Genomic DNA, 23422 nt, shown 5'->3' on the forward strand with positions numbered 1-23422 from the left:
CCCCCTTGCTACATCTCCAGTTGCGTGAGGTATATTACCTGCCCCATGTTGTGCAGCCAAAAAAGAAAAAACAGTGCAAAGAAATCCAACCCCGCCCCCCCCATTTCTTCCCTCCCATGAGATGAGCCTGCTTGCATGGTGGTGGGGAGGGGGAATTGCAGGGAGGGACAGTGTGGTGGCACAGAGAGCACTTGGCAGGAGCGGGGCGGGGGGGCAACGAGGGCAGCTTAGGGCTTTGGTCCTCTTATTGCCCCCATCCTCTGAGATGTGCCCTCAGGGCATCCCCCTCCCCACCCCACAACCTCATCCCTGTGCGCATCCAACCTCCTCCCAGAGGCTGCAAAAATAAATAGGGGGAACACAGGGCAGCCCCCTCCCCAGGTAGAAGCGAGCCCCAGGGAGGGGGCTTGTGCCCCCTCTCCCCACAGCGGGGGGCTGTCCCAAGCTCAGGGACCCCATCCCTACAGCCAGCCCTCAGCTCAGCTTCATGCTGATGGCCACGGCGTGCCGGTACACCTCGGTGACATTGTCACAGCTCTCCAGGGAGAAGCGGCTCTCCCTCAGCGCGCTGGGGCAATGCGTCACGGTCCAGCGGCGCAGCCTGCGCCCTTCATCCACCTCCTCCTCCTCCTCCAAGCGCAGGAGGCTGTCGGCGGAGACGCAACCCCGCATGGCCCCGCTGCTGCCGGGGGGGACGCGTGGGGGGAGGTCGAGCTGCTCGAAGGACTCGGTGGAGAGGATGCTGTCCTCGCTCACAGCGCTGGATGGACGAGGGCGGGGGGCGAGGGGGGGTTTGGGCAAGGACACCTCGTCAAAGCACCCGAAGCTCTGCCTGGGGGGGCTGTGGGGCTCAGCGCTGCCGGTGTATTTGCTGCTGTGCTTGAGGATGCCCTTCAGGCTGCCGGGGAGGACGGGGGGGCCCTGCTCGGCGGAGGGGCTGTCAGCAAACACGCTGCTCTCGAAGTCCAAGCTCCCCGCATCCAGGACGTCCGCGGACTCGCAGCACTCCAGGGATGAGTAATACCCTGATTCCCTCTTCGGGGGCTTCTTTAGGATTCCCTTCTTGGGCGCAGCCACAGGGACCACACCGCTGCCCTCGCTGCCCCCCAGCACCGCAGAAGGCAGCACTGGGCTCAGCCCCATGGCAGTCACGTCCCCATCCTCACTCTTCGCCTCTCCCCCAGGAGCTGCTGGCGGAGGGACGGGCACCTTCTGCTCGCAGGAATTCCTCTTCTTCAGGATGCCCTTGGGTCGCTTGAGGATGGACTTGGAGGGGTTCTCCGGGGCCGCAGCCCCTTCCTGCAGCGCGTGGGAGACGTCGTTCTCCTTCTTGGACTTCTTGAGGGAGCGCTGCCGCTCCAGGGCCACCCCGGGGATGTGCTGCTTGAAGAAGCACCGCACCTTGGAGCCGTTCTCGAAGAGGGGGCGGGAGGAACGCCGCAGCCACTCGGCCACCGTGGCCAGCGGGGACTCGCTGCTCTCCCGCAGCAGCTCCTGCTCGCCGACGGGCACGCGGTAGCCCCAGTTGACCCACCAGTGCGTGGCGATGTCCTCGATGGTGGCACGGCGCTCCGGGTTCACCATCAGCATCCAGCGGATCAGCCCACAGGCATCTGGGGGAGAGGAAGGTCAGGCACCAGGAGAGCATAAGCTTGGGGGTGGGGGAAATGCATGGGGTTGTGGGGTCTGCCTACCTGACAGCTTCGTGGGTTCCCGGTAGTCCCCGTTGGTGATCTGCTTAACCAGGGTCTTGTAGTCATGGCCATCGAAGGGCATCGTGCCATGGACCAAGATGTAGAGGAGGACACCGAGGGACCAACTGTCCACCTGCAGGAAGGACAGGGACCTTGGGGTGAGGGCAGCAGGACCAGGTCACCACCCCAGGACATGGCATGGGGCAGGACCACCCCCAGCTGCCTCCATCCAGCCACGACCCCCAGCTAACACAGAGCTCTGCCCGTGGGAACTGCTATCCCAAACGGGTCTCTGCCATCACAGCTCCCATACTGGGAGAACACCCAGAGTTGCCCCAAGTCCAAGCTAAGAGGCAGTGAGACCACCCCACAAGGCACCACGTACCTCTGGGCCTTTGTAGGGCCGTCCATTGATGATTTCAGGTGATGCATAGAGGGGACTACCGCAGTACGTCTGCAGGAATTTGTCCTGCTGGTAAACGTTGGACAGGCCAAAGTCTGCAATCTGGAGAGAATCACAAAATCATCATAGAACGGCTTTGCTTGGAAGGGTCATCGAGCTGCAAAACCTCCCGCTGTGGGCAGGATCGCCAGCTACGGGATCAGGCAGCCCAGGGCCCCATCCAACCTGGCCTTGAGCACCTCCAAGTTCACAGCTCCTAGCGAGCAGCAAGGCTGCTGTCTGCAGGTGGAGCAGCACCTCTACCTGAAGCTGTAGAGCTGTGGGCCTGTGTCCAGGTGTGACCAGAGCAGCACCACAGAGCTCCCCTCCAGCTCACCCATAGCCACGAGGCTGATACGTGCCCTATCAGCTCCGCTAGCATGTGGGCACTCATTATGCTCAGGACAGCCACCACTCAGGGAGCAGAAGGCACAGTCCCAATGACACCATCACCTACTGCACAGATAAAGCCCCGTCCCTTTATCTCCAACCGCTCTGACCCAGCAGAGAGGCACTGCCATGGGGTGAAGCAGCACTTGGCTGCCCTGTGCTTATGGGAATTGAGACTTTCACTGGGAAACCACTTCTTCCCCAGCGTGTCTTGTTTTGAACTCTGCTTCAGACTTTGCCCTCTTATCAGCAGAGATAAACACTGATGGCTTTAACTCTGACGCTCTGCCTCTGCAGCCTCTCCCTTTCAGCTGCAGACCACAGGGCAGCACCCCGGCCCCCATCCCTCAGCCTTGCTCTCTCATTCTGGTCAAACAGCTGCAGCCTTTGGGCTGATAGAGCCTTCCCAGAGCCATAAGGACCACGTGTTCCGGGGGAAATAGGGCATCACAGCCCCCCCATACACCAGCATCCCCGAGCTCTTTGCTGGGTGAAGCCCAAGGTATGGCCATGCGCCAGCAGCCCCTCACCTTGATGTTCCCGTTGGCATCGAGAAGGATGTTCTCCAGCTTCAGGTCCCTGTGAACGATCCCATTCTGCGAGAGGGAGGAGAGGCGTGTTGAGCTGACAGGATGTTTGAGGAAGGGAAAGGCAACACAGGGAGGTCACTGCCGTTCACTGTGCCGGCTCAGTGGCGACAGCACGGGCGTTCACATCAGTGACAGCAAGGAGATAGCAGCAAATAACTCCGGGTGCTTGCACGAGGACGGGCTGTAAACCACGTCCTGAGCTGGGTGCTGCTGTCAGCGCCGCGTGCCACGCTGGGCTCCTGCACCCACCCCAGCCCTGTGTCCATCCCCAGGGTGAGCACAGCTCCGTGCTTTGCTGGATTTTCTAAGCCACGTCCCAGCCTGCCTTGGGTTCAGGTGGTGCCTACAGCCCCCCCATTCCTGCCACAGGCAGGCAGGTACCTGGCACAAGGTGTGACCCCAGCAGGACCTTGCAGCACCCCCAGGGAGCCCCCCAGCGCCCGCCCAGCAGGCAGAGCCCATCCTGCAGCCGAGTGGAAGAGGTGCTGACCCAGGGCTCAGCCACCGCCCTCGCAGACAGCCCTGGGCGTCTCCCCCGACACGGGTGGGACAGGGCAGGGTTCCTCAGCCTGACACCACAGCAGCCAGGCAGCGCTTTCCTAAAAGCAGTCGGGGCACTTCCCCCGCACAGGCCCGAGGGCACCGCACCCTTCAGATAAGGAGCGGGGCCGAACCCCGATTCCCAAGAAAACCCAACAGCCCCGAGCATCCCAGCCCGGGCTGAGCATCGCCGCCAGACGTGAGCCCACGGGAGCTGACCCCCGTGGAGCCCCCACTCACCTTATGGCAGTAGTAGACGGCCGACACAACCTGCCGGAAGAAGTGGCGAGCCTCCTGCTCCGACAGCCGCTGCCGCTCGCTGATGTAGTCGTACAGGTCCCCTTTGCTGGCGTACTCCATCACGATGACGATCTTGCTGCTGTTCTCAAACACTGCATGGGAACGGAGACGGGAGGGACGCTCAGAGCTGAGGACTTCTGCACGTGCCCTTCAGGGAGGGGAGGTTCGGAGTGACCCCAGCACACGGCCTGTCCACCCGCGTGGTTTGCAGGATGGGAGGCGTTGGGTTTGGGATCTGGAGGCCAGATGGGGACAACTGGATTTTTATGGCCAAAGATGAGCTCTGATCCTGCACGAGGAGGCTGAGACATGGACCTTCCATGCTTCACGGACCCCAGCTCCTTGGGGAGGGGTTGGAGGTACGGGCGCAGCCAGGCATTGTGTGTTCCCATTGCTCCCACTGCGCTCTGGCCCAAGCCCACAGCTGGAGTGCTTTCCTCCTATTTGCAGAAAGCTGCCTCAGTATTTTTTGAATTCCAGCAAGCGGCGTGACTCAGTCCTTGCAAACACCTTCTATAAACCACCAGGCAGCATGCTTTTGTTTGGAGGACAAAAGGGCTTTGGATACCACACGTACACCACAGAGGTGGCAACAACACACACGCACCTGGCGCAGAGCAACAAACCCCAGGCACCAGGAAGGTCACGGCCACACCAGTTTGTCACCAAGGGAGTGAGGAGCAAGTCTCCAACTGGAGCAGCCCAAATCTGATCCTGAGGACTCGCCCTTCGGCTGCCATCCTCATTGCCCTGACAGCCTGGGAGCAGAGCCCAGTCCCGGCCGTACAACAGAAACCAGCAGCAGGAGCAGACGCTGAAGCTGTGGTTTGGTTTTCCTACGCCCCAGGGAAGGGAAAGGGAAGGATGGCAGGAGAAAGCCCTGCTCCTGCCTCAGGCTGAAATGGAGCTGCAGGGAGTCCCTCTGCTTTGGAGCTTGCTGGTTCCCCTGCCGTGCATTCCCCATGGCGAGCTCCCATGGGGGAACTCAGGGAAGTGGCCAGAAGGAAAAGGGGTGATGAGGAGGGAGCTCACCTTCGTGGACAGCGATGATGTGGGGGTGGTTGAGGGACGACATGATCTCTATCTCCCTCCGGATATGGACAAGGTCCTGTTCGTCTTTGATTCTGTCCTTCCGGATGGACTTGATGGCCACCTGGGAAGGAGGACACGCAACGGTCACCCACATCTCCCCACTACAGGGCAAGGAGCACCTTGGAAAGAGCAGCTCTTACAGGAGCTGGGTCCCAGCTACAGTTCCCGCTGGGCTGCAGCCAGGAATGCAGCCTGCACATGGCTGCGGAGATAACAACTTCTTCTCGGGGCCATGGAAATGAAAAAACAGGTGCTGCTCTCCTCACAAGTGCTTATTTCAAGGAGCTGATTATGTCGAGGGAAGGGAAAGTTTGGTGTGAGGGAGCAGATCTGCAGGCAGCAAGCACAGGACTCTGCTGGTGACGTGAGCTGCACTGCGGCTTCCATTGGCTTTTCAAGTTCTCTTCTACAAGGAAATTGAAAGGGGAGGAGAGAGAAGAGTGAGTGCTGGAGAATAGACGCCTTCTAATCCTTTTTCAAAGGGGCTGGGGAGAAACAATGCGCTCCTAGGGTTGAATTTACAACTGAATCCGGCAGAACCTCTTTTTTTTGTACCAGGCAAGAATGCGGAACAGAGTTAATCCCGCAAAGGGACCCCCAGCCCGGGTCTCACGGCAACAGGGAGGGGGGCTGCAGGCACCCAGTGGGCCCAGCTGCACAGCCAGCACCGGGGCCCCTTCTCCAGGCGGTGTTCAGGGCCTCTGACATTGGTCCCTCTGGTTTAGGGGAGTCAGAAACCCCATGGCCAGTCCCAGGCTGCAGAGCCCATCGGAGCCCCAGAAGCCACCAGATGCTATAGCAGTGAGATCTCAGCTGCCACAGCACTGCGTTCACGGTGTCGGTCTGACTCTGCAGAAGCCCAGGGCTGGAAGCAAGCAGCCGAGCAGAGCAGACTCTGGCCACGGGAGCTCAATAACCCAGGCACAGGGCGTTGTGCAAAGCAATACTGAAAGCAATACTGAAGGCACTTCATAGCTTCTCGAAACCCAGGTATTCCCTGCCAGGACCTTTGTGCTGGGTTAGCAGGTTAAAGTTTAACAGTTTGCGCTCCTGCTCCCGCTGACGTGACCCCGGTGCAACGCGGGCAAAGCCTTCGTGCAGCGAACCCCCTGCTCCTGCTTCCCACGTCCCTGCTGCCCCACTTCTCTCGTCTGCCAGACCTCAGCACTGCATTTTGGGGTGCACACAGTGTGCTGCAGGCTGAGCCTGGTCTCAGAGCAAGGCCTGCTGCCAAGAAAAGACAAAGCGGCCGCAGGGTGGGATGCCTCAGGAGATGCCCCTGGCTGCGTGTGCCCTGAGCAGGGAACACCCACAACTTAGTGACCTCTGCCAGAGGGTTTAGCGCTCTCAGAGCCCTGGGGGCTCTCCTAACGGGCAGCACACAGCACGAAGCCACTGCTTGGGTCTCGCCAGAGCCCAAACCCACCATTAGAGGCAGAGGGATTGATCCACCCATCAGCCCTCGGGCTTCTCATCCTTTCCCAGGGGGTACTGAGCACCTGCTTTGTCCCAGAATATCCCCTGCCCAACCACGAGGTGCTTCCCTTAGAGAGGGGAAGGCATCCCAGCAGTGGGGATGGCAGCTCAAGGGACACAGTAACACAACCAACACCCCCCTCCCCTCCATCAATGCTATGTGAAAAAATCTCCTGTAGGAAACAGCCCCACTGCTGGAGCCCTGAGAACGCCAGGGTACTTTCCAAGTCAAAAAGGCTTCTTAATTAAAAAGTGTTTTTGGGGGCAGAACAGGTATTTTCAGCAGCTGCTGAAAGATGCATTAAGCTACAACCCCAGGCAGCACTTCAGAAGTTGTTCCAGATTGCAAGTGCAGCGTTTCATGCTCCATGAAATATGGATCACAGCGCACTCCGGAAGGGATCGGGGTTCGCCCCTTGGTGGAGATCAAAGGAGGCTCTGCTGCTTTGGAACGCTCCAGGTGCTGCCTTCCCCCAGCACTGCACAAACCCACGGATCTGCTCCTGACCCCACGAGGGCCCTCCCAGCTCCTGCTCGCCCTGGGCTGTGGAACCAGGCTGGAAGAGCTGCAAGAGGGAAAGGGCCAGATGCTGCCCTGCCAGCAGGTGCAGGAGGCACTGCACCACCACAGCACGCGCCTTCAAACCGAAAGGCATGAGGGGGTAAGGCGAAAAGAAGATAAAAAGGGGGAGAAAAGAATGACAGCCAAGCAGCTAAGCACGATGGTTCAACATTCAGTGCGTTGGCTGTGCAGTTGGATGAGCCAAAGCCGTGCACGGAGCAGCTCCAGTGCTGCTGTAATGTGGGATCTGCACAGCCCAGGAGGGGGTAACCCAGGAGCAGCAGTGCCTGCTCACACCTCGGCCTTTGGGAAGTGAAAGCCACTTAGAGAAGGAGTAAATAACGACCCGGCTCGGGATAAGCCTAAAGATTAAACAGGTCCGGAAATGCTGAGTGGTGCAAGAAAGAATTTGTGGGAAGAGGAGAGATTTGTGGTTAAGCCTCCTGTTCCCACAGGGCCGGCTCGCTGCAGTACTAGTTAGTCCAGCCTTGGACGATCTTTGGCACTTATGGAAGAGCCATTGGTGTGTGTATTTGATTTGCATGATAATGGATTTATGCTACCAGACAAACAAGTCTCTGTCCTAAGGGGCTTCCACAGGTAGGAACCTTTTCCGGCGGCTCAAAGATCCCCTGCACAAGCTTTGTTTGGTGCAGAAAGGGAAAGCTGGGACTCCTCACCCACCCCAGGGACGGGACCCTCCCAGGCCGGTGGGTGGGAGCTGCATTGCAAGGCCCTGGTTATGCAGCAGCATCAGATAGGGTAATGGAAACTGCAGATCTGACTTAACGAAGAGCTGTTGTGTTACACAAGAAAAACCTCTCCAATTTACAGTTGTTTTCCTTGACACGCTCCGGTAGCACGCTAGCAACCCAATCCTGCACCTCTCTGGTGCTCAGAGCCTCACTGCTTGCAATGCACCCATGCACCACGGGGTGCTTAAGGCTGAACTGCCCGAATCCCACCAGGCTGAGCCCTGCATTGCACAGAGCCACTTTTTCCAAAGGGGCCGAGACAGCGATTCAGTGAGTCACGATTTCAAGCAGACACTCCGGGCTCTGAGGGGCTCAGCTTTGCTTGCATGCCCCCGAGAGTCAACATGTAAAACCAACTCAACACCGGGGCGAGAGGAAGGGAACGATCCTTGAGACCGGAGCGCGATGTTTGCTCTTCCACATCGGATATCTGCAAACCCCTCTCTTCTCAGGAAGCCCGACTGGGTCAAGTGGACGAGGGGCACAGCAGCCCTCACCCCCCCCCCCGGGTCCTGCCCCCCTCGGGCCGCGCTCCCCCGGCGCCGGGGGCTCGGCAGAACCGCGCTGGTCCCGGTTATACCGGCGGGGCAGAACCGGAGCCGGTACCGCCGCACCGGGGCAGCAAGGATGCGCCGAAAGAACATCGGGGAAGCGCAGCACCGGCTCTTACCAGCTTCCCGGAGCGCTCCCGTGCTTTCTTCACCTTCCCATACGTTCCCTTCCCCAGCGTTTCCAGGAACTCGTAGCGATGCTTGAGGTTGTGTTTGTGATGGTGCCGTTTCACCGCCTGCTTCTTCATCAGCGGCCGCGGCGATTTGATGAACCCCTCGGCCAGCGAGGTGCTCCCGGGCCCCGCCGCCCGCTCCATGCCGCGCTCCCTCCCGGCTCCGCCGTCCCCCGCCCCGCTCCTAAATGCGGCGACCCCGACGGCCGCGCCCCCCCGCGCCCATTGGCCGCCGTGCAGCCCGCCCCGCCCGGCCGCCGGTGCGGGGAGGAGGGGGCGAGGGGCTGGGCAGGTGCAGGGGGACCCCCGGCACCGCGGGTATTAAGGGGGGGGGCGTGGAGACGGGTGCGGCCGAGCTGACAAGTTGGGGATGCGCGGGGCAGCGCTGTAAAGGAGAGCGCTGGGTGGGATGAGAAGGGAGAAAAGCGGGGTCCCGCGCTGCAGGGGGGGTGGGAAGGGGCGTGCTGCAGGCTTTGCAGAAGGGGATGTGGGGAGGTAGCTGCCCCCAAAAGGAGAAGCCGGGGGGGCAGGGGGGGGGGGCAGGGTGTGGGGAGGGTGCGCAGCAAAGCGCCCGGGTGCACCAGGCTGAGAGAGACGCAGGGCTACGTCGGGGGGGGGGGGATGCACGGACAGCCACAGCCGCGCACACAGAACCGCGACGCACCCGGCTCGCTCTCGGAATAAAAACCAACCAGCAACCACGTACCGAGGGCAAAATCAACGAGAGCAGAGCCCAGGCAGGCACAGCCACAGGCCGGTGCTCAGTCCTGAGTGCAGGGAGCAGGGATCCGTGGGGGGAACAGAATGTCTGCGGGCTGCCCCCACGCAAATGCATTGTATGGACGTTTCTGGGGAACTCGGCAGCACCTCCCCGTGTGGTCTGGGTTTTTTGTGTTGTATTTTTTTTTTTTCTCGCCCCTGTGGTAACTCTTTGTTTTGAGATATTAAAAGAATGCGATGATTTCCCGGCGCAGCCCAAACAAAAGCTCTTGCCCGGTTCTGGCATGTGCGAGGACACACCGTAGCGATGGAAGAAAGAGATAACTGCGGCGTTACTCATCAGAATTGGGTTTTCCCACCGCTTCCAGCAGCTCGGGGCAGACGGGGTGAGGCAAAGCGGGGGGCTCGTGTGAGGGATGAGGGCGCAGCCCCGGCCCCTCGCTGCAGGCTTTGTGTCCCTGAGCATAGAGATGTTGGCTGTGCCATCCCGTGTTGGGGTGGGAGCCAGGCAGAGCTCCTGGACTTGCAGGCTGGGTAGCAGAGCGCTGGGTTAGAAAGGTGCTGTTGAATGCATCCACCCCACAGCGCAGCCACAGAAATGGGTGCTGAAGCTGAGACGTGGGACACAGCCGTGCACCGGGACCCTGCTCATCCCTGCAGCCCCAACACTCAAAGCATCTCGCACCCTTGGTTTGTATGGCTGTCTGGAAGCTCAGGAGACATCGGGGTGAAGGGCTTTTTGCAGATTCCCACACCTCCTCTCAGTGCAAACCTTCCCCCAAGCTGAGTGCCGTGGGCAAACCTCGATGCCCGGTTTAACATCAGCCATCTCCCACCCGCCCCGGTGTGGGGTGGGCGTCCCGAGGACATCCTGCCCCGAAGCGGAGTTGCACCGATGAATTATTGACAGCGCAGTAACAGGAGCTGCATTTCGATCTGCAGGCAGCCAGCACGGCCCATAGGGGAGGCAAACAAAGCGTGGCTGAGACGAACTAAACTGCTGTAATTTCGATGTCAATGTAAACAGATAGGATCCTGTTCAGGCGCAGCCCAGAGATTGCCGCCGAGTGGAAGGGGAAGAAGCAAAGCTCCCTGTTGCAATAGAGCAGAGAATGTCTCAGCCCACACAGCCGCGGTCCCAGAGACAGCTGTGGGATCGCTCAGGGTTTGCCCAGAGGCCCAGGAAGTGCTCGAGCACGATTTAGCCTTAAGCACACGTTTAATGTCCTCTTGATTTATAAGGATGCCTTCCAGAGGCTTTCCCCGGGATGAAAGGAAATGACTTGGGTTGCTGCTCTTTCTGTCTCTAGCAGATAAATTCCTCTCTGCGGTTCCCTTCGCTGACACTCAGCTGAGGTATGCTTTTGTTCCAGGCTCCCTCAGGAAGCCCTTTTTAATGGAAATGACAAGGGACACAGATCTAAGTCGGCCGGAATCCACCGCTAAGGATCCTCTGTCGTGGCCGTGGGTATCACCGCTGCTTCCTCAGCGGTGGGGAAACTCACGGAAAACCCCCAGCCCCATTCCTGGCCGTCCCAGCTGTGCTCTCTGCAGCAGCACAGACCTCGGCGTGGCTGCTAACACCTCCACGAAAGCCAGCCAGGAATTTGGCTCCGCGTCAGGTAAACCTCAAAGCGAATCTGATCGACCCGACACTTTGGAAGGACGGGAGCTTGGTTCGCTTCCAGCCTCCTGGTTTGGTTTTTTTAATTATTGTTATCGTTGCTGTTGTCGTTTGGATTATTATTTCTTAATTCCAAATAGACGCTAAAGCATTGCCTCTGCTAAAAACACCCGAGTCGTGGGCAGAACGTGAAGACCCATGCGCAGCAGTCAGCACTCCAATAGGGGAAGGTGCCCTGCCAGGCATTACAATGCCAGAGGCAACAAAAAGGCCAATGATTGCCTCTCATTAGCGGCCTCCCAGCCTGCAGCGTTGCCCTCCCGCTGCGGGGCAGCTCAGGCAGGTGTGGAACCCATCCCTCCTCCAAAAACACCCAAGAAAGGGGTTTTGCTCTGATCCTCCCCGCTGGGTGCCCCATCTATCAGCAGAAGAAGGGAAACGCATTAAGCACCAACGGGAGCCCTTGGAAAAGGAATTTATGACCCATCAAATCCCATGATGGCACAGCAAGACACCTCTGCACCTGCACCTACCGTGGCTGCCGGGCTTATCCCCCCACCCCCTGCTCAGGCCATCCAAGCCCAGCTCATTCCTCCAGTCATCCATCCCAAAAAGGTCGGCTCTGTGCCCAGGATGGGCAGCGGGAGGATCGTCCTGCACAGCGCCCATATTGGTCCCATAAGGGGATGCTGAGCAGCTCAAGCTCCTGCTGCATGTGGCCACGGAGATAGCAGACATGCTGCAGACAGGGCTGGATCATGGAAAGCACAAATCCCGCCCCAGCCAGCCAGACAGGGCGAAGAAAAATGTGTTGCTCTGAGCAGCTTTATATATAGAAGTCTGAGCAGTGAAGAACATCAAGAAGAGAAAAAAAAAAAAAGTAAGGGCAAGGGCTGAGATACCGGCGCTTGGGCCACCTGGAGGGCTGCAGAAATGCTGAGATGCTTCTAACAAAAAAGAAGCAAACTCTCCCCAGAAAGCTTTCATGCTCAGTGCAGGAAGCTTCTGCATTTCATGGTTGTGCCTCGATACCGCTGTGCTGGGGCAGATGCTGATGGGAAGCTCTGTGTGCTGGTGGCTGGGCGGGGATGTCACGGGGTTGGGGAGCTGATGGGGACAGGGGCACAATGGTGACAGTGACAGATGGATCCCGGTGCCCAATGGAGAAGCTCCATCCCCAGCGATCCCAGTGAGGAGAAATTCATTGCTGACACGGTATGAAGGCATTCACACACAGCTTCACACTGCGTCCCCGTTTGGGAAGGGTTGGCTGATGAGCAAAGGGAGCACTGAGCCCAGAGATTGTCTCCCTCCAAGCAGGAGCAGAGCAGCACAATGCTGCACATGTTACATGCAAGACCCAGGAGCTGTGCAGCCAGATGTCTGCTCTGCAGCCTGATAGATGGGAGTTTGCTTTCGGGAAGTTTCCTGTTTGTGCAGACAAAGCCTGCTTGAGGACAATAGCAGCGATGCTCGTTGGCAACAACACCGGCACAGCAATCAGCGACGGCTCCGCTCGGTGCTGGGTCAGCCCTCAGCCAACGTGGAGAAGCCCAGCTTCCAGCAAGCACAACTTGGAGTATTGGGAGTTCAGACAGGGACACGGCAGCAGCCGGCTGCGTGATTTGCTGAGCGCCGTTAGGAGCTGGAAAACCACAAGGGCTCTGCTGACAGCGGTGCTCCAAAGCAGATCAAATTATCTCTGCATCTTAGGGAGGAAGCTGGGTCGTAACCCAGTTATTCCTAAAACATTCCCTTTGCAGCACCACCCACAGCAGTCACAGCGATCTAGGGGCCAGCTTCAGCAAATGTGCTTTGTCATCAGCAGGTCTTCCGTGCCAAAGCCTGAGCGTGCCCGCTACTGAGCTGGCATTTTAATGGGTTGTCAGTGTCAGACAGACAGCAGCACTCCTCCCGATGTGAGATGAGGTGAGATGCGTTCCTGCCCCCGAACAATGAGCACTGACTGCAGTTTGCTTCCAGTCACTTTGGGATGCCCTGCCCAGCGTTACCAGGAGGGCTGCTCTGCTGGAGTGCAGCGGGGAGGAGAGAGCAGCAGGGGCTGTGCGCTGTCACCCGGTGCATATCTGCTGCTCGTGGAGCTGTGCAACGCGTGAATTCGAGCATCCCTGCTGTCACACCTGTGGTTCAGCAGCAGCAGCCTGGCGGGTGGTGCGGGTGTGTGCAGCCCTGTCAGAATGCAGCACAAACTCAGCTGGGAGCTTCTGCTGGGCTGCTCTGCAGGACTGAGGGCTCATCCTGCTGCTCCTGCTGGTCCGAAGCCCCTGGTTGGGTCAATGGGCTCCATCTCCCCGCTGGGGCTTTGCCCTGTCCCTCCAGGCACAAAGGGATCCATCGGTGCCAGAGGTGGAAGTACCAGCATCACCCACAGGAAAGACGCAACGTGCATCTGGGGAAAGAAAATGTGCAGCTATCCAAGCCAGAATGATCCGTGGCAGAGCTCAGCGGTGTGAGCAGGACTCAGCCACACACACACCATGCGCAGCAGCATTCCAACCTGCTCAGAGGACATGAGAGCAGAATTCAGCCCCGTCACAGCAGCTGCGAGGTGCTGGGACCCAGAGGCAACGCCTGCTCACGGGACACGGAGCACTGTGGGGGGATGCACGATGTCCTTTTCACGTCAAGCGATTTGCAAGATCCTCTGGCCCTTTTCACATAGAGTTGTTTGTGCAAAGTCCCTTGGATTTGCTGGATGCCATTAGCACAGCCCGGGCAGCCCGCTGGAGCCCCCCCAGCAACAGGGCAGGGTCACACTGCAGCAGGTGCCGCTGGCTCGGCCCATGGATGCCATCTGCCGTTCGGAAAGCACCCGGAGGGGGAGGTGAACAGCCCGGCAGGAGCAAGGCAGGGCTGCAGGATGCAAGGTGCAGCTGTGGAACCGATCCGGGGAGAGACAGGATCCTCCCACTCGTGTCTGGCAGCGTGCTGGGAGCAGCGAGTGCCAGCGCCGAGCTGCCAAGGGATGGAGAAAGCTGGAGGATTTCCACTGCTCCTGCGGGGAATCTCAGCCCACGGGAGGGATGTGGGATTTCCCAGAGCTGAGAGCAGCCAGGGAGGGGATGCTGCTCTCAGCGGAGGCTGCGGGTGCCGTGCTTTGGACACACTGAGAGCTGCGATGCTGCGCTGGGGCAGAGCACACAGATGGCTCACCCCATCTCTCAGCACGAAGCAATTGTAGATGTGTCCCCTCCCGCTCCCTGGTTACCTCTCCGTGTTTGCAAAGCCATTTACGATCTACCGACAAACAGCGTTATTAAGGAGGACAACGCCAACCCATCAGATACAGAGCTCTCCAAACGAGCGTTAGCTGGGAGCGGGCAGAGCAGAGGCAGCTGGAAGGCTCTGAAGGCTCTGCAGCTCCTTCCTGAACGCAGCCATGGGGAAAGCACCCCCACGGCGAGCACCGAGCCCCACAGAGCGACTGCTGCCGGCTGGAGACAGCACGGCTCTGGGATCAGCTCCGTAATGAGAGCTGGGTTACGCTACAAAGCGGCTGACCCAGCCCTGCTCCTTGCTGTGCTGCTGCTTCAGGAGCTCCTCTTTCTCCCCCTCTCTACATGCTCGGCACATCTCCAGCTTTGATTACTGACCGTCTCCCTCCCCCCTCCCCCCAGCCTCTTCCCCGCTCCCTGACATCTCTTCATTAAGTCCTGCAGCGGGTTTATTCCCATGGCGCTGCTTTGTCTGCCTCGCTCTGCAGCGTTTCTGGAAGGAGAAAGCCAAGGAGCAGCCCCCAGCTGTGCTGCAGGCAGACAAAGGCAGCGGGTTCCTCCTCCCCTTGCTCCAGCTGAACAAAGGCAGCGCAGAGCCCAGGGTCTGGTCCGGCTGCAAGAACCAGAGGCTGGGAAAGCAAGGAGCATCGGGCTGTGAGATGTGTGGGAAAGGTTCCTTAAGGACAAAGGAAAACTCTTCGTTAACAGCTAGAGCCTCTCAGCTGTGCAGAGGCGGCTGAAACAGAGATCTGCTGCGCCGGGAGACGTGGGGTTGGTTCTAGAAAGGGAGACTGCTCCGTCCCATCCTCCCCCGGTTCTCAAAGGGATGCGCTACCCCGGGGTCAGCACGCTGTGTGCATGCAGAAAGGGTGCTCCCAGCCCCAGATCCCCCCAGACAGAGCAACGTTTTGGGGGCAGAGCCGCATTTCAGGGGCAGAGCTCCTCGTTGCTGTTCACATTTGCTCAGCCTCCCGCAACGCGGTGCCTGAATGAACCGAGCTCCGGGAACGCAGACGGGAACATGACAGGGGACGGGGGCAGGCGCTGTTTGCTCCTCTTGTGCTTTTCCAGAGACGAGCAGGTGGGATGTAAACAATTAGCGAGCGGGTTGTTCGCTGCCGAGTCGCTGTTTTTCCCCTTTCATCTCCTCTTTGAGATCACACGGAGCTGCTCGGAGCTGTCAGCGCTGCGCTTCGGGAGCTCCGCTCGCTCCTCCGCCTCCCAGCAAAGCTCGCAGCCGGGCCCGGCCCCCCCGGGGCAGGAGGTACCGGGGGATCCTGGGCCGGTCCCGGCGGATGGAGCCGAAGAAGGGGGGGGGGGTCGGGGCGGGGGAGCGGTCCCGGTGCGCGCTGCGATGGCGGCAGCGGCCGCACGATGTCCCCCGCGCTCCGCCGTCCCCGAAGCGAGGCTGGGGTGTGCGGGAAGGAAAAAGGGCCGCATCCCTCCCGGGACACCTCGCTGAGCCCCGGCACAGCTGCCTGCGCTGCCCCTCTGCTCCGTTTTTCGGCCCGGGTCCTGCCTGTTCCTGCAGTCATAGCCCATAGCACAGAGCGGGCTCGTCTGAGGGGGGTTTTTTGGAGACAGCTTTTAATGATGCTACAAGCTGGGAGTGACAGCCAGTGGCTCGAACCCTCCCAAACGAAGGAACAAAACCGAAGAGCAGCCATGGCCGTGGCTCTCTGACCTCCCTGCAGAGCAAAGTTAAGGGAAAATCCCTGCCCAGCGCCCTGGAGGGAGGGCTCCATTTCTCTCCTTTCTCCCAGGACCGAAGAGAAGACCCCAAATAATGGTAGGAACTAAAATCCAGGTGGAGGCCGTCTCTTCATGAAACCCCACAAAGGCATTTTTGTGCTTTTCCTGTGCCAAAAGTAACACCCAGCCTCTTGCCAAAGCAGTCCTTTGGGCATCCATCCCTCCCAGGAGCACTGGCAGCTCCTTGCTCCAGCTCCTGGCAAAGTGACAGTGACATGCTACAGGCCTGCAGGAAAAGCCTTGCTACGAAGGCAAAAAAGAACGATCCCCTGCACCTGGATGCAGATTGGGAATTTCCCTTCCTGCACACCAAGGAGAAAGCACACACAGACCTCAGAGCGCCCAAAGAGGGCATGGCATCTGTTCTCCCCTCACCTGGCTAACCCCTCCGAACCCGGGGGGGCTCTGGATGGCAGCAGGGAGATGCTCACCCACACCCTACCCCTGCAGAGCAGGACACATGGCACAAACACTGCAAGCAGTCCTTTCCTCTGGGTTTCCCCCCCCCAGCCCCCACCCCTGGGAGCTCTGAAGGAGACCAGAGGGGACCGCGGGGGCTGCTGCTAGGAGTCAGAAAGGCAGAGGGCTTCCACGGCGTTGCTCAGCCCCTGGCTCACCCCGCCGACCGCCAGCAGCAGGCAGCCCCCGAGCACGATGCTGGAGCAGGCGCAGCGCGGGGTGGGCATCGGGGGCAGGCTCTCCCATTTGTTCTTCTCGGGGTGGAAAGCTTCCGCAGACTCCAGGACGGTCGGCTGGTTTCCTGGAGACACAAAGTGAAGCGGGAGGGTCACCAGCGAGCATCTCCTTGCCCCCTCTGTCTGCACCCCCAAAGCTCATCCCTTGGTGGGGTTCTTTTCACTGCTCCCTCAGGCCACGTCTCCCCGCTTTGTAATGCCTCTATCTGACTCCTTTTTGCTTTCAAAGTGTCACCGCCGTCCCCAGGGCCTCACCCAGTCCCCCAGCCACGACGACTCTGCCTTTCAGGTAGCCAGCCACGAAGTCTGCTCGCTGTTTCTTCAGGTAGAAGGAGCGCTCCATCTTCATCCAGCCACCTGCCAGGGACAGCACAGATGGCACCACAACGGCACAGAGTCATTAAGGTCAGAAAACGACTCTAAGATCACCAAGTTCAACTGTCAGCCCACCCCCACCGTGCCCACTGAGCACATCTCTCCGTGCCACATCCCCATGGTTCCCGAACAGCCCCAGGGACGGTGACCCCACCACCCATTTGGCTCTCTGGCTTCCTTCCCACGTGGGCTGCACATCCTTGGGGCAATAAAACCCACGACACAGGGGTCAGCTTCCTCACCACCTTGATCACGAAGGAGCTGTCAGTACCAGCAGCTGCAGAACCCCTCTGGACCACATTTCTCCCCCTCCTGCCTCCTCTTATGAACCCTTAACGCCCACAAAACCCAGCAGGTGAGAGCTGAAACACCAACCAACCAACCCCACTAGCACATGGGGGCATCCCCACATGCACCCACCCTCACCCATGGACCAGGACAGAGCTGGGACACCCCACCTTGCTCGAAGTCAAACACATCCACGGTTCTCATGAACTTGGGCTGCCGGTAGAGCCGGCCCTGCCGCAGGCCCCCGAGGCTGAAGAGTTTGTCTTCGGTGGGCACGAAGCTGGAGAAGGCTCTTTTGTTGGGGATGTTGGGAAACTTGGTCCACGATCTGGTCTCGGTGTCAAAGACCTCGAAGGCGTTGATGGCGTACTTGGACTGCCTTCCCCCTGCAGGAAGGGATGGAAAGAAAAGGATCAACAGCAGCCAAGGCTCAACAGTGGCAGGACCCAGAGGATGCTCCTGGGGCTGGATGAGAGCAAGCTCCCACCGATGGCATTCTCAGGTCATAAGTCACCTGGGATGAGGGCTGAGGCCGGCCACTCGTCCCCCTTGTGCTCCCTGTCCTTTAATTGCAGCGGCATGAAATCGAAGCACCCCATCTCTCAGTGCACCACACCTTCCTGCTCCCCCTCGAGCCAGCAGCCGCGGGCAGCAGGCGCAGGAAGGCGTTTAGCATGCACTGGTTTAATCAAGACAAATGCACGGCGGAGAAGGGATCAGCGCTCGGGGGAGGTTTGCAATTCAGATGAGCTCAGCGCTGGCGCAAAGCAGCGATCCCAGCAGAGCCAGAGCAGCTGCCACCACGACCCGCAGACGGGCGTTATTGTCCCCCCCCCCATCAGATGCAAGGGGACACGGCTGCTCTCAGCCTGGATGCTCCTTGTGCCTTTGAAGCAGAGCCTTGGCTCGCTACCTTTGGGCCCACAGAGTGTTTGCTGGCAGCAAACAAACGACAGAATAGATCAAAAGAGCCTTTTCTGGTGGCACCCTACAGACAGGCAGCGCTGCGTGGTGGTTTGAGCCGCTGGGACTGCTGGGTTTGATCACAGCTTTGCTGCTGGTACAGCTCATTTGGCTGAGAGCCTCCAGCAGCATTTCCCTGCCTTAGTTTCCCTTTCTGTAGGACGAATGAAGATTGTTCCCTGCAAAAGGGCCGGTCCAGCACTTCTCAACAACAGCAGGTCTTTCCCTCCGACCCTTCATGAAGGCGAGCAGTGCTTTGATGGCATCACACGGACAGAAGTGTTGTTACTCAGTAGCTGAGTGCAAGGGCTTTTGTTGCAGTCTCAGGGCTGCACGCTGAGCAGCAAACAAACGAAGGGGACCAAGTGCCCAGCACCGAGCTGCTGCAAGGTCTGCGAGCTCTGCAGCCACCACGGGCAGGCACATGGGCTCCTGCAGGTGCTCACTGAGGAGGTGTGAATGCAAACCCCACGCCCAAGCCAGCCCTACAGCAGCAAGCCTGGTGTGCACGAGAAGCAGACGAGGACGGAGGGCATTTCCCCAAGCCCATCCAAAGAAGCCGACTCGGTGCCCGAGGAGGACAAGGCAGGTGCTCACCCAGCACGTAGATCTTGGTGCCCCGCAGGAAGGAGGTGGCTGCATACCGTGCCGTGGGCATGGCCGCCAGCGACACCCAGATGTCCTTCAGCATGTCGTAGTGCTGCAGGTAGTTGTGCGGCCTCAGGTCGGCTCCCATCCCTCCGGCCGCGTACACTCTGTAGTCTGGGCAGGGTCAAGGAGTGAGAAAGCACCGAGTTAGAATGGGAAAGCACACCTGAAGGATGTGGGGAGAGATTTCTGCTCCTGGCCTCTTGCGCTGAATTGATCCGCCATAGGCAAGCACAGAGGGAAAACCAGCTTGGAGATGGCAAACGCCCTTTGTAAACATTCCTCGATGGCAGCTTTTAAACCTACTTAAGCAAATAAATGGAGCAGTTTTCAGAGGAGCTGCCTGCAGATCCCCAGCGTGCGCATCGCTCCTGGCCCCAGGCATGCAGCTGCCAGCCCCCGGCTCTTCAAAGCAGGGCAGAACGTGTTAAAGGAAATCAATGCTCCACATCTCTGCCTGGGAATTAGAAAAAATGAGATGGGCAGATGAAGGCAGAGCCCTGCGGGTGTTTAACGGAACGTGGGTACAGCTGTGATTAAGCTCATGGAAGGGAATGGGGCAGGAGTCCCCCTGTGAACCAGGTGCTTCCCTTCCCTGGGCGCTGATCTGAGCACACAGCCACGAAGCCAGCTCTCATGGTGGGTGCTGGGCTTGGACCAGACACCTCTGCTCTGATGAAGCTGCAGGCTGCTCTGTGGCTTGGGGACCTGCACCTCTCCCCTTCCACAGTGCAGCCAGGGGCTCTGCCCATTTCCTTCTTATGCTGGGACCCAGACTGGCTGCAGTTCTGGGGAAGCCCAGCTCCAACCCTGCAGCTTGGAGCTGCCAGAAATGCAGCTTGATCTCAGCCCTCGCAGCTCTGGGGCAGGGCGCACTGCTGCCTGCATCTGCTTTTGGCAGCCAAGAATGGTCCATTGGTGGAATACGACAACCACATGGGGCTCAGTCTCTATAAGCAAAGAAGGGGTCGGGGAGCAATGCAACCCTATGGCGTTGCCCAGAAAGCATTTACGCCCCATGCACGGAGGGATGCCGACCCTCCCCAGCCCTCCTTGCCTTTCGCCGTCACCGAGATGCCCATGGCCGCCTCCCTCAGCGAGTTCCTCTTCTTCCACTTGCCCTCATCCACGTTGTACATCTCCACGATCTTCAGGGGCGCCTGGTTGGCCCCCACGCCCCCGATCACCATGATCCGTTTGCCCAACGTGGCCACCGCCACCCCGGCCCTGGCCGTGGGCATGGGGGGCAGCGACGTCCACTGGTCGGCCTCGGGGGAATAGACCTCGAAGCAGTCCATGGGGACACCGTTGTCATCGCAGCCCCCGATGGCGAACACCTGCCCGCCCGCTTCCACCAGCGTGGAGTACACCCTGGGGCTCGGCAGCGGGGCGAGGGTCTTCCATTGGAAATCCCTGGTGTTGGCCACCTCCATGGCGTCAGCATCCGTTCGCTGCCGGCGGGGCGCCTAGGCTGCAAAACACAGCGGGGAGCTGCAAGGAGGAACGCAAACTGCAGTGCTCGCAGCAGAGCAGAGCAAACCCCAGACCCACCGCAGCCACCCCCCCGATGCCAGCAGTACCTCTCCCTGCAGCTCTGCTCGTCCTGCGGATCCACGTCTGCCTCAGCAGCTCACGCAGAGACCGAGCCTAAAAATAAAACAAAACAAAAAGGAGAAAAAAAAATAAAAATAAAAATAAAAATAAACCCAGGCAATCGGAGGCTGGTGTCACTTTGGTTCCTGAGCATCCCCGCCCCCGAGTGATATTCAGAGCGAGGAGGCTGCAAGCTGTCTGCTCCCTCCCCTGCAGCATCTCTGCCTGCTGGGGAACTTCTTGCGTCCTCCGACCCCATTTCTCCTCCTCCTCCTGACCCTTGTGATGCTGGGACACAGCAATGAACCACGCCAGGGCCCCGTCAGCAGCCCTGGGGCCAGGCTCCAGCTCCGGCTGCAAACCCCTCCTTCCTTCCTCTCCCCTCCCAGACTGGCCATTAAGCAATGCAGATGAGATTAATTAGTGCAGGAAGACAGAGAAAGGGCAAAGAGGAGGAGGGAAGGCAGCTGCTGGCTCACTCACTGTGCAGGGTGGTGCTTTTTGCACTGAGCATCCCCACCTGTGCGCCCTGGGTTGGGTAACAATGTCCCTTAGAACAAAGCAAGGTTTTTGTCTCTGCCCTTGCAGGCTGCCACCATGCACACCTGCACTGGGATGGGGCTGTCCCACTCGTCCCCATTTGCAGCCCCCGAGACTTTCCCAGTTATCCCACCACCCCAGCTCCCCGCTGCCTGCTCTGCAGGGAGCATCTGAAGGTGACATCCATGCTCCTTTGGCTCCTGTTTTTCCTCTGAAACCGTGACTTAAAGGACAGCAATGAAAGCATCAGCAAAGCACAGGTGGACAGAGATCCATCGGAATCACTTCCCTTATCAAGCACTAAACCCAGTAGACTTAACAGAGCTGATGGAGGGCTCCCTATTTATTTGCACTTACCAATTTCTATAGTCACTGAGCAGCATTTAAAATGCACAGAACGTGGTTAATGCTGCCCCAGATGCTCCCTGGGCTGCAAAGCTCCAGCAGTGGGATGGGCAGCAGCACGCAAGCACAGCCCAGCACTGGGGTAGGAAGGAGCACAAAGCAGCTGCATCCCCCCCCAGCAGCCAAAGGGGAAGGGGCAAACAACAGATGAGGTCTGCAGCTGCCATCCAGCACCTCTGTTCTGATGCACATCAGCAGAGCAGCACTGGGGCTTTTAAGCAGCTCCGGACTACGGCCTTGGTGAATAATTAATCTTCTCTCCAGGTGAATTGTCGTGCATTGCCACGGACAAATCCAGCGCAGCCGAGAGCATTAGAAAAGCAGGGCCCGCTCCTGCCTGCAGGAACGTGATGGGTTTGCAGCCTGACCTTGGCTAAGTCGTTCTGCTGCTCTGCCCCTCGGTTTGTGCCGTGATAAAGCACAGCCCTGGGATGAAGCACAGCCCGATGGCAGAACATCACCGCGGTGCCAGACAGCTCCTCGGCTGCCATTCATTACGGATATCTGAATCTCGAGTACAATGCTCTTTTTTTAGCAAAGCGTCGCCTAAAAAAAACCTCTTTTTCAGCACACGGGCACGTGAGCGTTACTCAAAGCAATGGGGAGGGCTGGGGGGAGCGCTTCCGAGTGCTGAGCAGGGAGCAGCAGAGCAAGAGCTGCAAACTCAGGCCAGCTGTGGCTCAGCAAAGCTCTGCCTGGATTCGGCTGCCTTGGCAGAAGGAGAGTTCAAGAATTCACTGCTCTTCTCTTTCATGCGCTTCAAAGCAGATCGAGGTCAGTCTGAAGCTCTCTGTGGTGTATGTATGCAGGTTTTGTCTCGGGCTCTCCAGCATCACCTGGAAAGCATCGCTGTGCTGCGCTGTAGGAGCTGCTAAATGTGCTGACCCAATGCCCCAGTGCACTGCGGCCACGTTCTGCTCCGGGCAGAGGGAATTATCGCCTCATTATAACCAAACACATCAGGAGCATTAATGTTTTTTTTTTTCCCCTAAATGGCTGCGTTAGGATCAAAATGAATGGTAATTGCTTTCCTATCGGAGGAGATGGCAGGCAGAGAGCTGAGCCCACACCGGGGCCTGTTCTGGTGGTATTTATTGCCCACAGCAATTTGGGATTGATAGGAGAGCCTGTGCTGAATGCACTGAGGGGCAGAGCTGCCCACAAATAGAGCAGACCTTGTCCCCAGACCAAGCCCTGCTGCCTGGGGCTGCCTGTGCTCCTTTTCCCATACCCCCTCCCTGGGATTTAGAGGCTTTTATGCTCCAGGTTTGATATTCCTCAGCTGGGGGGGAGCACAAAGTACGAACCCATCCTGCACAATGCTGGACAGCTTGCTCTGAAGCCCCAGAAGCATCGCACTGCTGCTGCCTGCTCCTCCCTTTGAGGACCCCACAAAGACGCAGGCAACCACGTGTACCCCCCTGGCATCTCCCACAGCAGCACTGGGGCTGCACACAGCTGACCCTCATCTTCACCACTCCAAATACCCCCCCCCCCCCCAAGACCTGGGTCTGGTGATAGGTCAAACCCAGGGCTCCTGCAGGAGCATCCCTGCTTCCACCCACCCGCTCCTTGCTGTCACCGGGGTTAAAACAAAGATGCTCACAGGGAAACCAAATAGAGACATTGCTCCCTACCGAGGAAAAACGCTTGTACTCACCTCGGTGCCATGCAAGATACGCCCTGGGCTGTCCTGCAGCGTGGGAAAAGGGGCTGCAAACGGAGCAGAGCGCAGCGTGCTGCCAACCTGGGCTGGTTCCCAGCACACGGGGACAGGCGTCACAGGAACGGGGGCAACAGGAGCTGGAAATAGCACAAACCCCAGGAAGGAATCACAGCTCCACGCAGGAGACAGCAGCTCCAGCTCGGATCTGCCTCGGCACTGTGAAACAAGGAGCAGGGAGAGATGACACAGCACAGCAGCAAGGAGGGGGCTCGGCGTGGGGAAACCGCGGTGTCCCAGGGAACGGCTCTGATGCGGGGACACGGAGGAGATGGAGGAGACTCCCCCTCCCCCC

General features: G+C 59.1%; 2 protein-coding genes across 3 annotated transcripts; both read right to left on the reverse strand.

The window, feature by feature from the left end:
• NUAK2 (NUAK family kinase 2) lies at positions 222-8756 on the reverse strand. The gene is made up of 7 exons (XM_021377445.1): positions 8512-8756; positions 4989-5109; positions 3897-4048; positions 3057-3122; positions 2080-2199; positions 1695-1827; positions 222-1613 (listed from the first exon to the last, which is right to left on the reverse strand). The coding sequence occupies exons 1-7, from the start codon at positions 8707-8709 to the stop codon at positions 475-477; spliced, it is 1929 nt and encodes a 642-aa protein (XP_021233120.1). The 5' UTR covers positions 8710-8756; the 3' UTR covers positions 222-474.
• On the reverse strand, positions 15705-23416 carry KLHDC8A (kelch domain containing 8A). 2 transcript variants are annotated; one of them, XM_021377426.1, is made up of 7 exons: positions 23065-23416; positions 20447-20513; positions 19924-20337; positions 18816-18980; positions 17426-17641; positions 16848-16949; positions 15705-16657 (listed from the first exon to the last, which is right to left on the reverse strand). In XM_021377426.1, exons 3-7 carry the CDS (start codon positions 20297-20299, stop codon positions 16461-16463), a joined length of 1056 nt encoding a protein of 351 aa, XP_021233101.1. In that variant the 5' UTR covers positions 20300-20337; positions 20447-20513; positions 23065-23416; the 3' UTR covers positions 15705-16460. The 2 variants fall into 2 exon arrangements, with proteins under 2 accessions (XP_021233101.1, XP_021233102.1); XM_021377427.1 differs by having other exon boundaries at positions 19924-20357.

Source organism: Numida meleagris, chromosome 25 (assembly GCF_002078875.1).
Source record: "Numida meleagris isolate 19003 breed g44 Domestic line chromosome 25, NumMel1.0, whole genome shotgun sequence".
In the NCBI taxonomy this organism is placed as follows: domain Eukaryota; kingdom Metazoa; phylum Chordata; class Aves; order Galliformes; family Numididae; genus Numida; species Numida meleagris.

Coding starts and splice junctions, on each gene's coding strand:
- NUAK2 (XM_021377445.1), bottom strand. CDS start 8,709: ATGGAGCGGGCGGCGGGGCCCGGGAGCACCTCGCTGGCCGAGGGGTTC. Junction 5,110..8,511: donor GGGAGCGCTCCGGGAAGCTG/GTAAGAGCCGGT, acceptor CCTCCTTCCCAG/GTGGCCATCAAGTCCATCCG. Junction 4,049..4,988: donor CATCATCGCTGTCCACGAAG/GTGAGCTCCCTC, acceptor GTTCCCATGCAG/TGTTTGAGAACAGCAGCAAG.
- KLHDC8A (XM_021377426.1), bottom strand. CDS start 20,299: ATGGAGGTGGCCAACACCAGGGATTTCCAATGGAAGACCCTCGCCCCG. Junction 18,981..19,923: donor CATCTCGGTGACGGCGAAAG/GCAAGGAGGGCT, acceptor GACCCTGCCCAG/ACTACAGAGTGTACGCGGCC. Junction 17,642..18,815: donor CACCAAGATCTACGTGCTGG/GTGAGCACCTGC, acceptor CCCTTCCTGCAG/GGGGAAGGCAGTCCAAGTAC.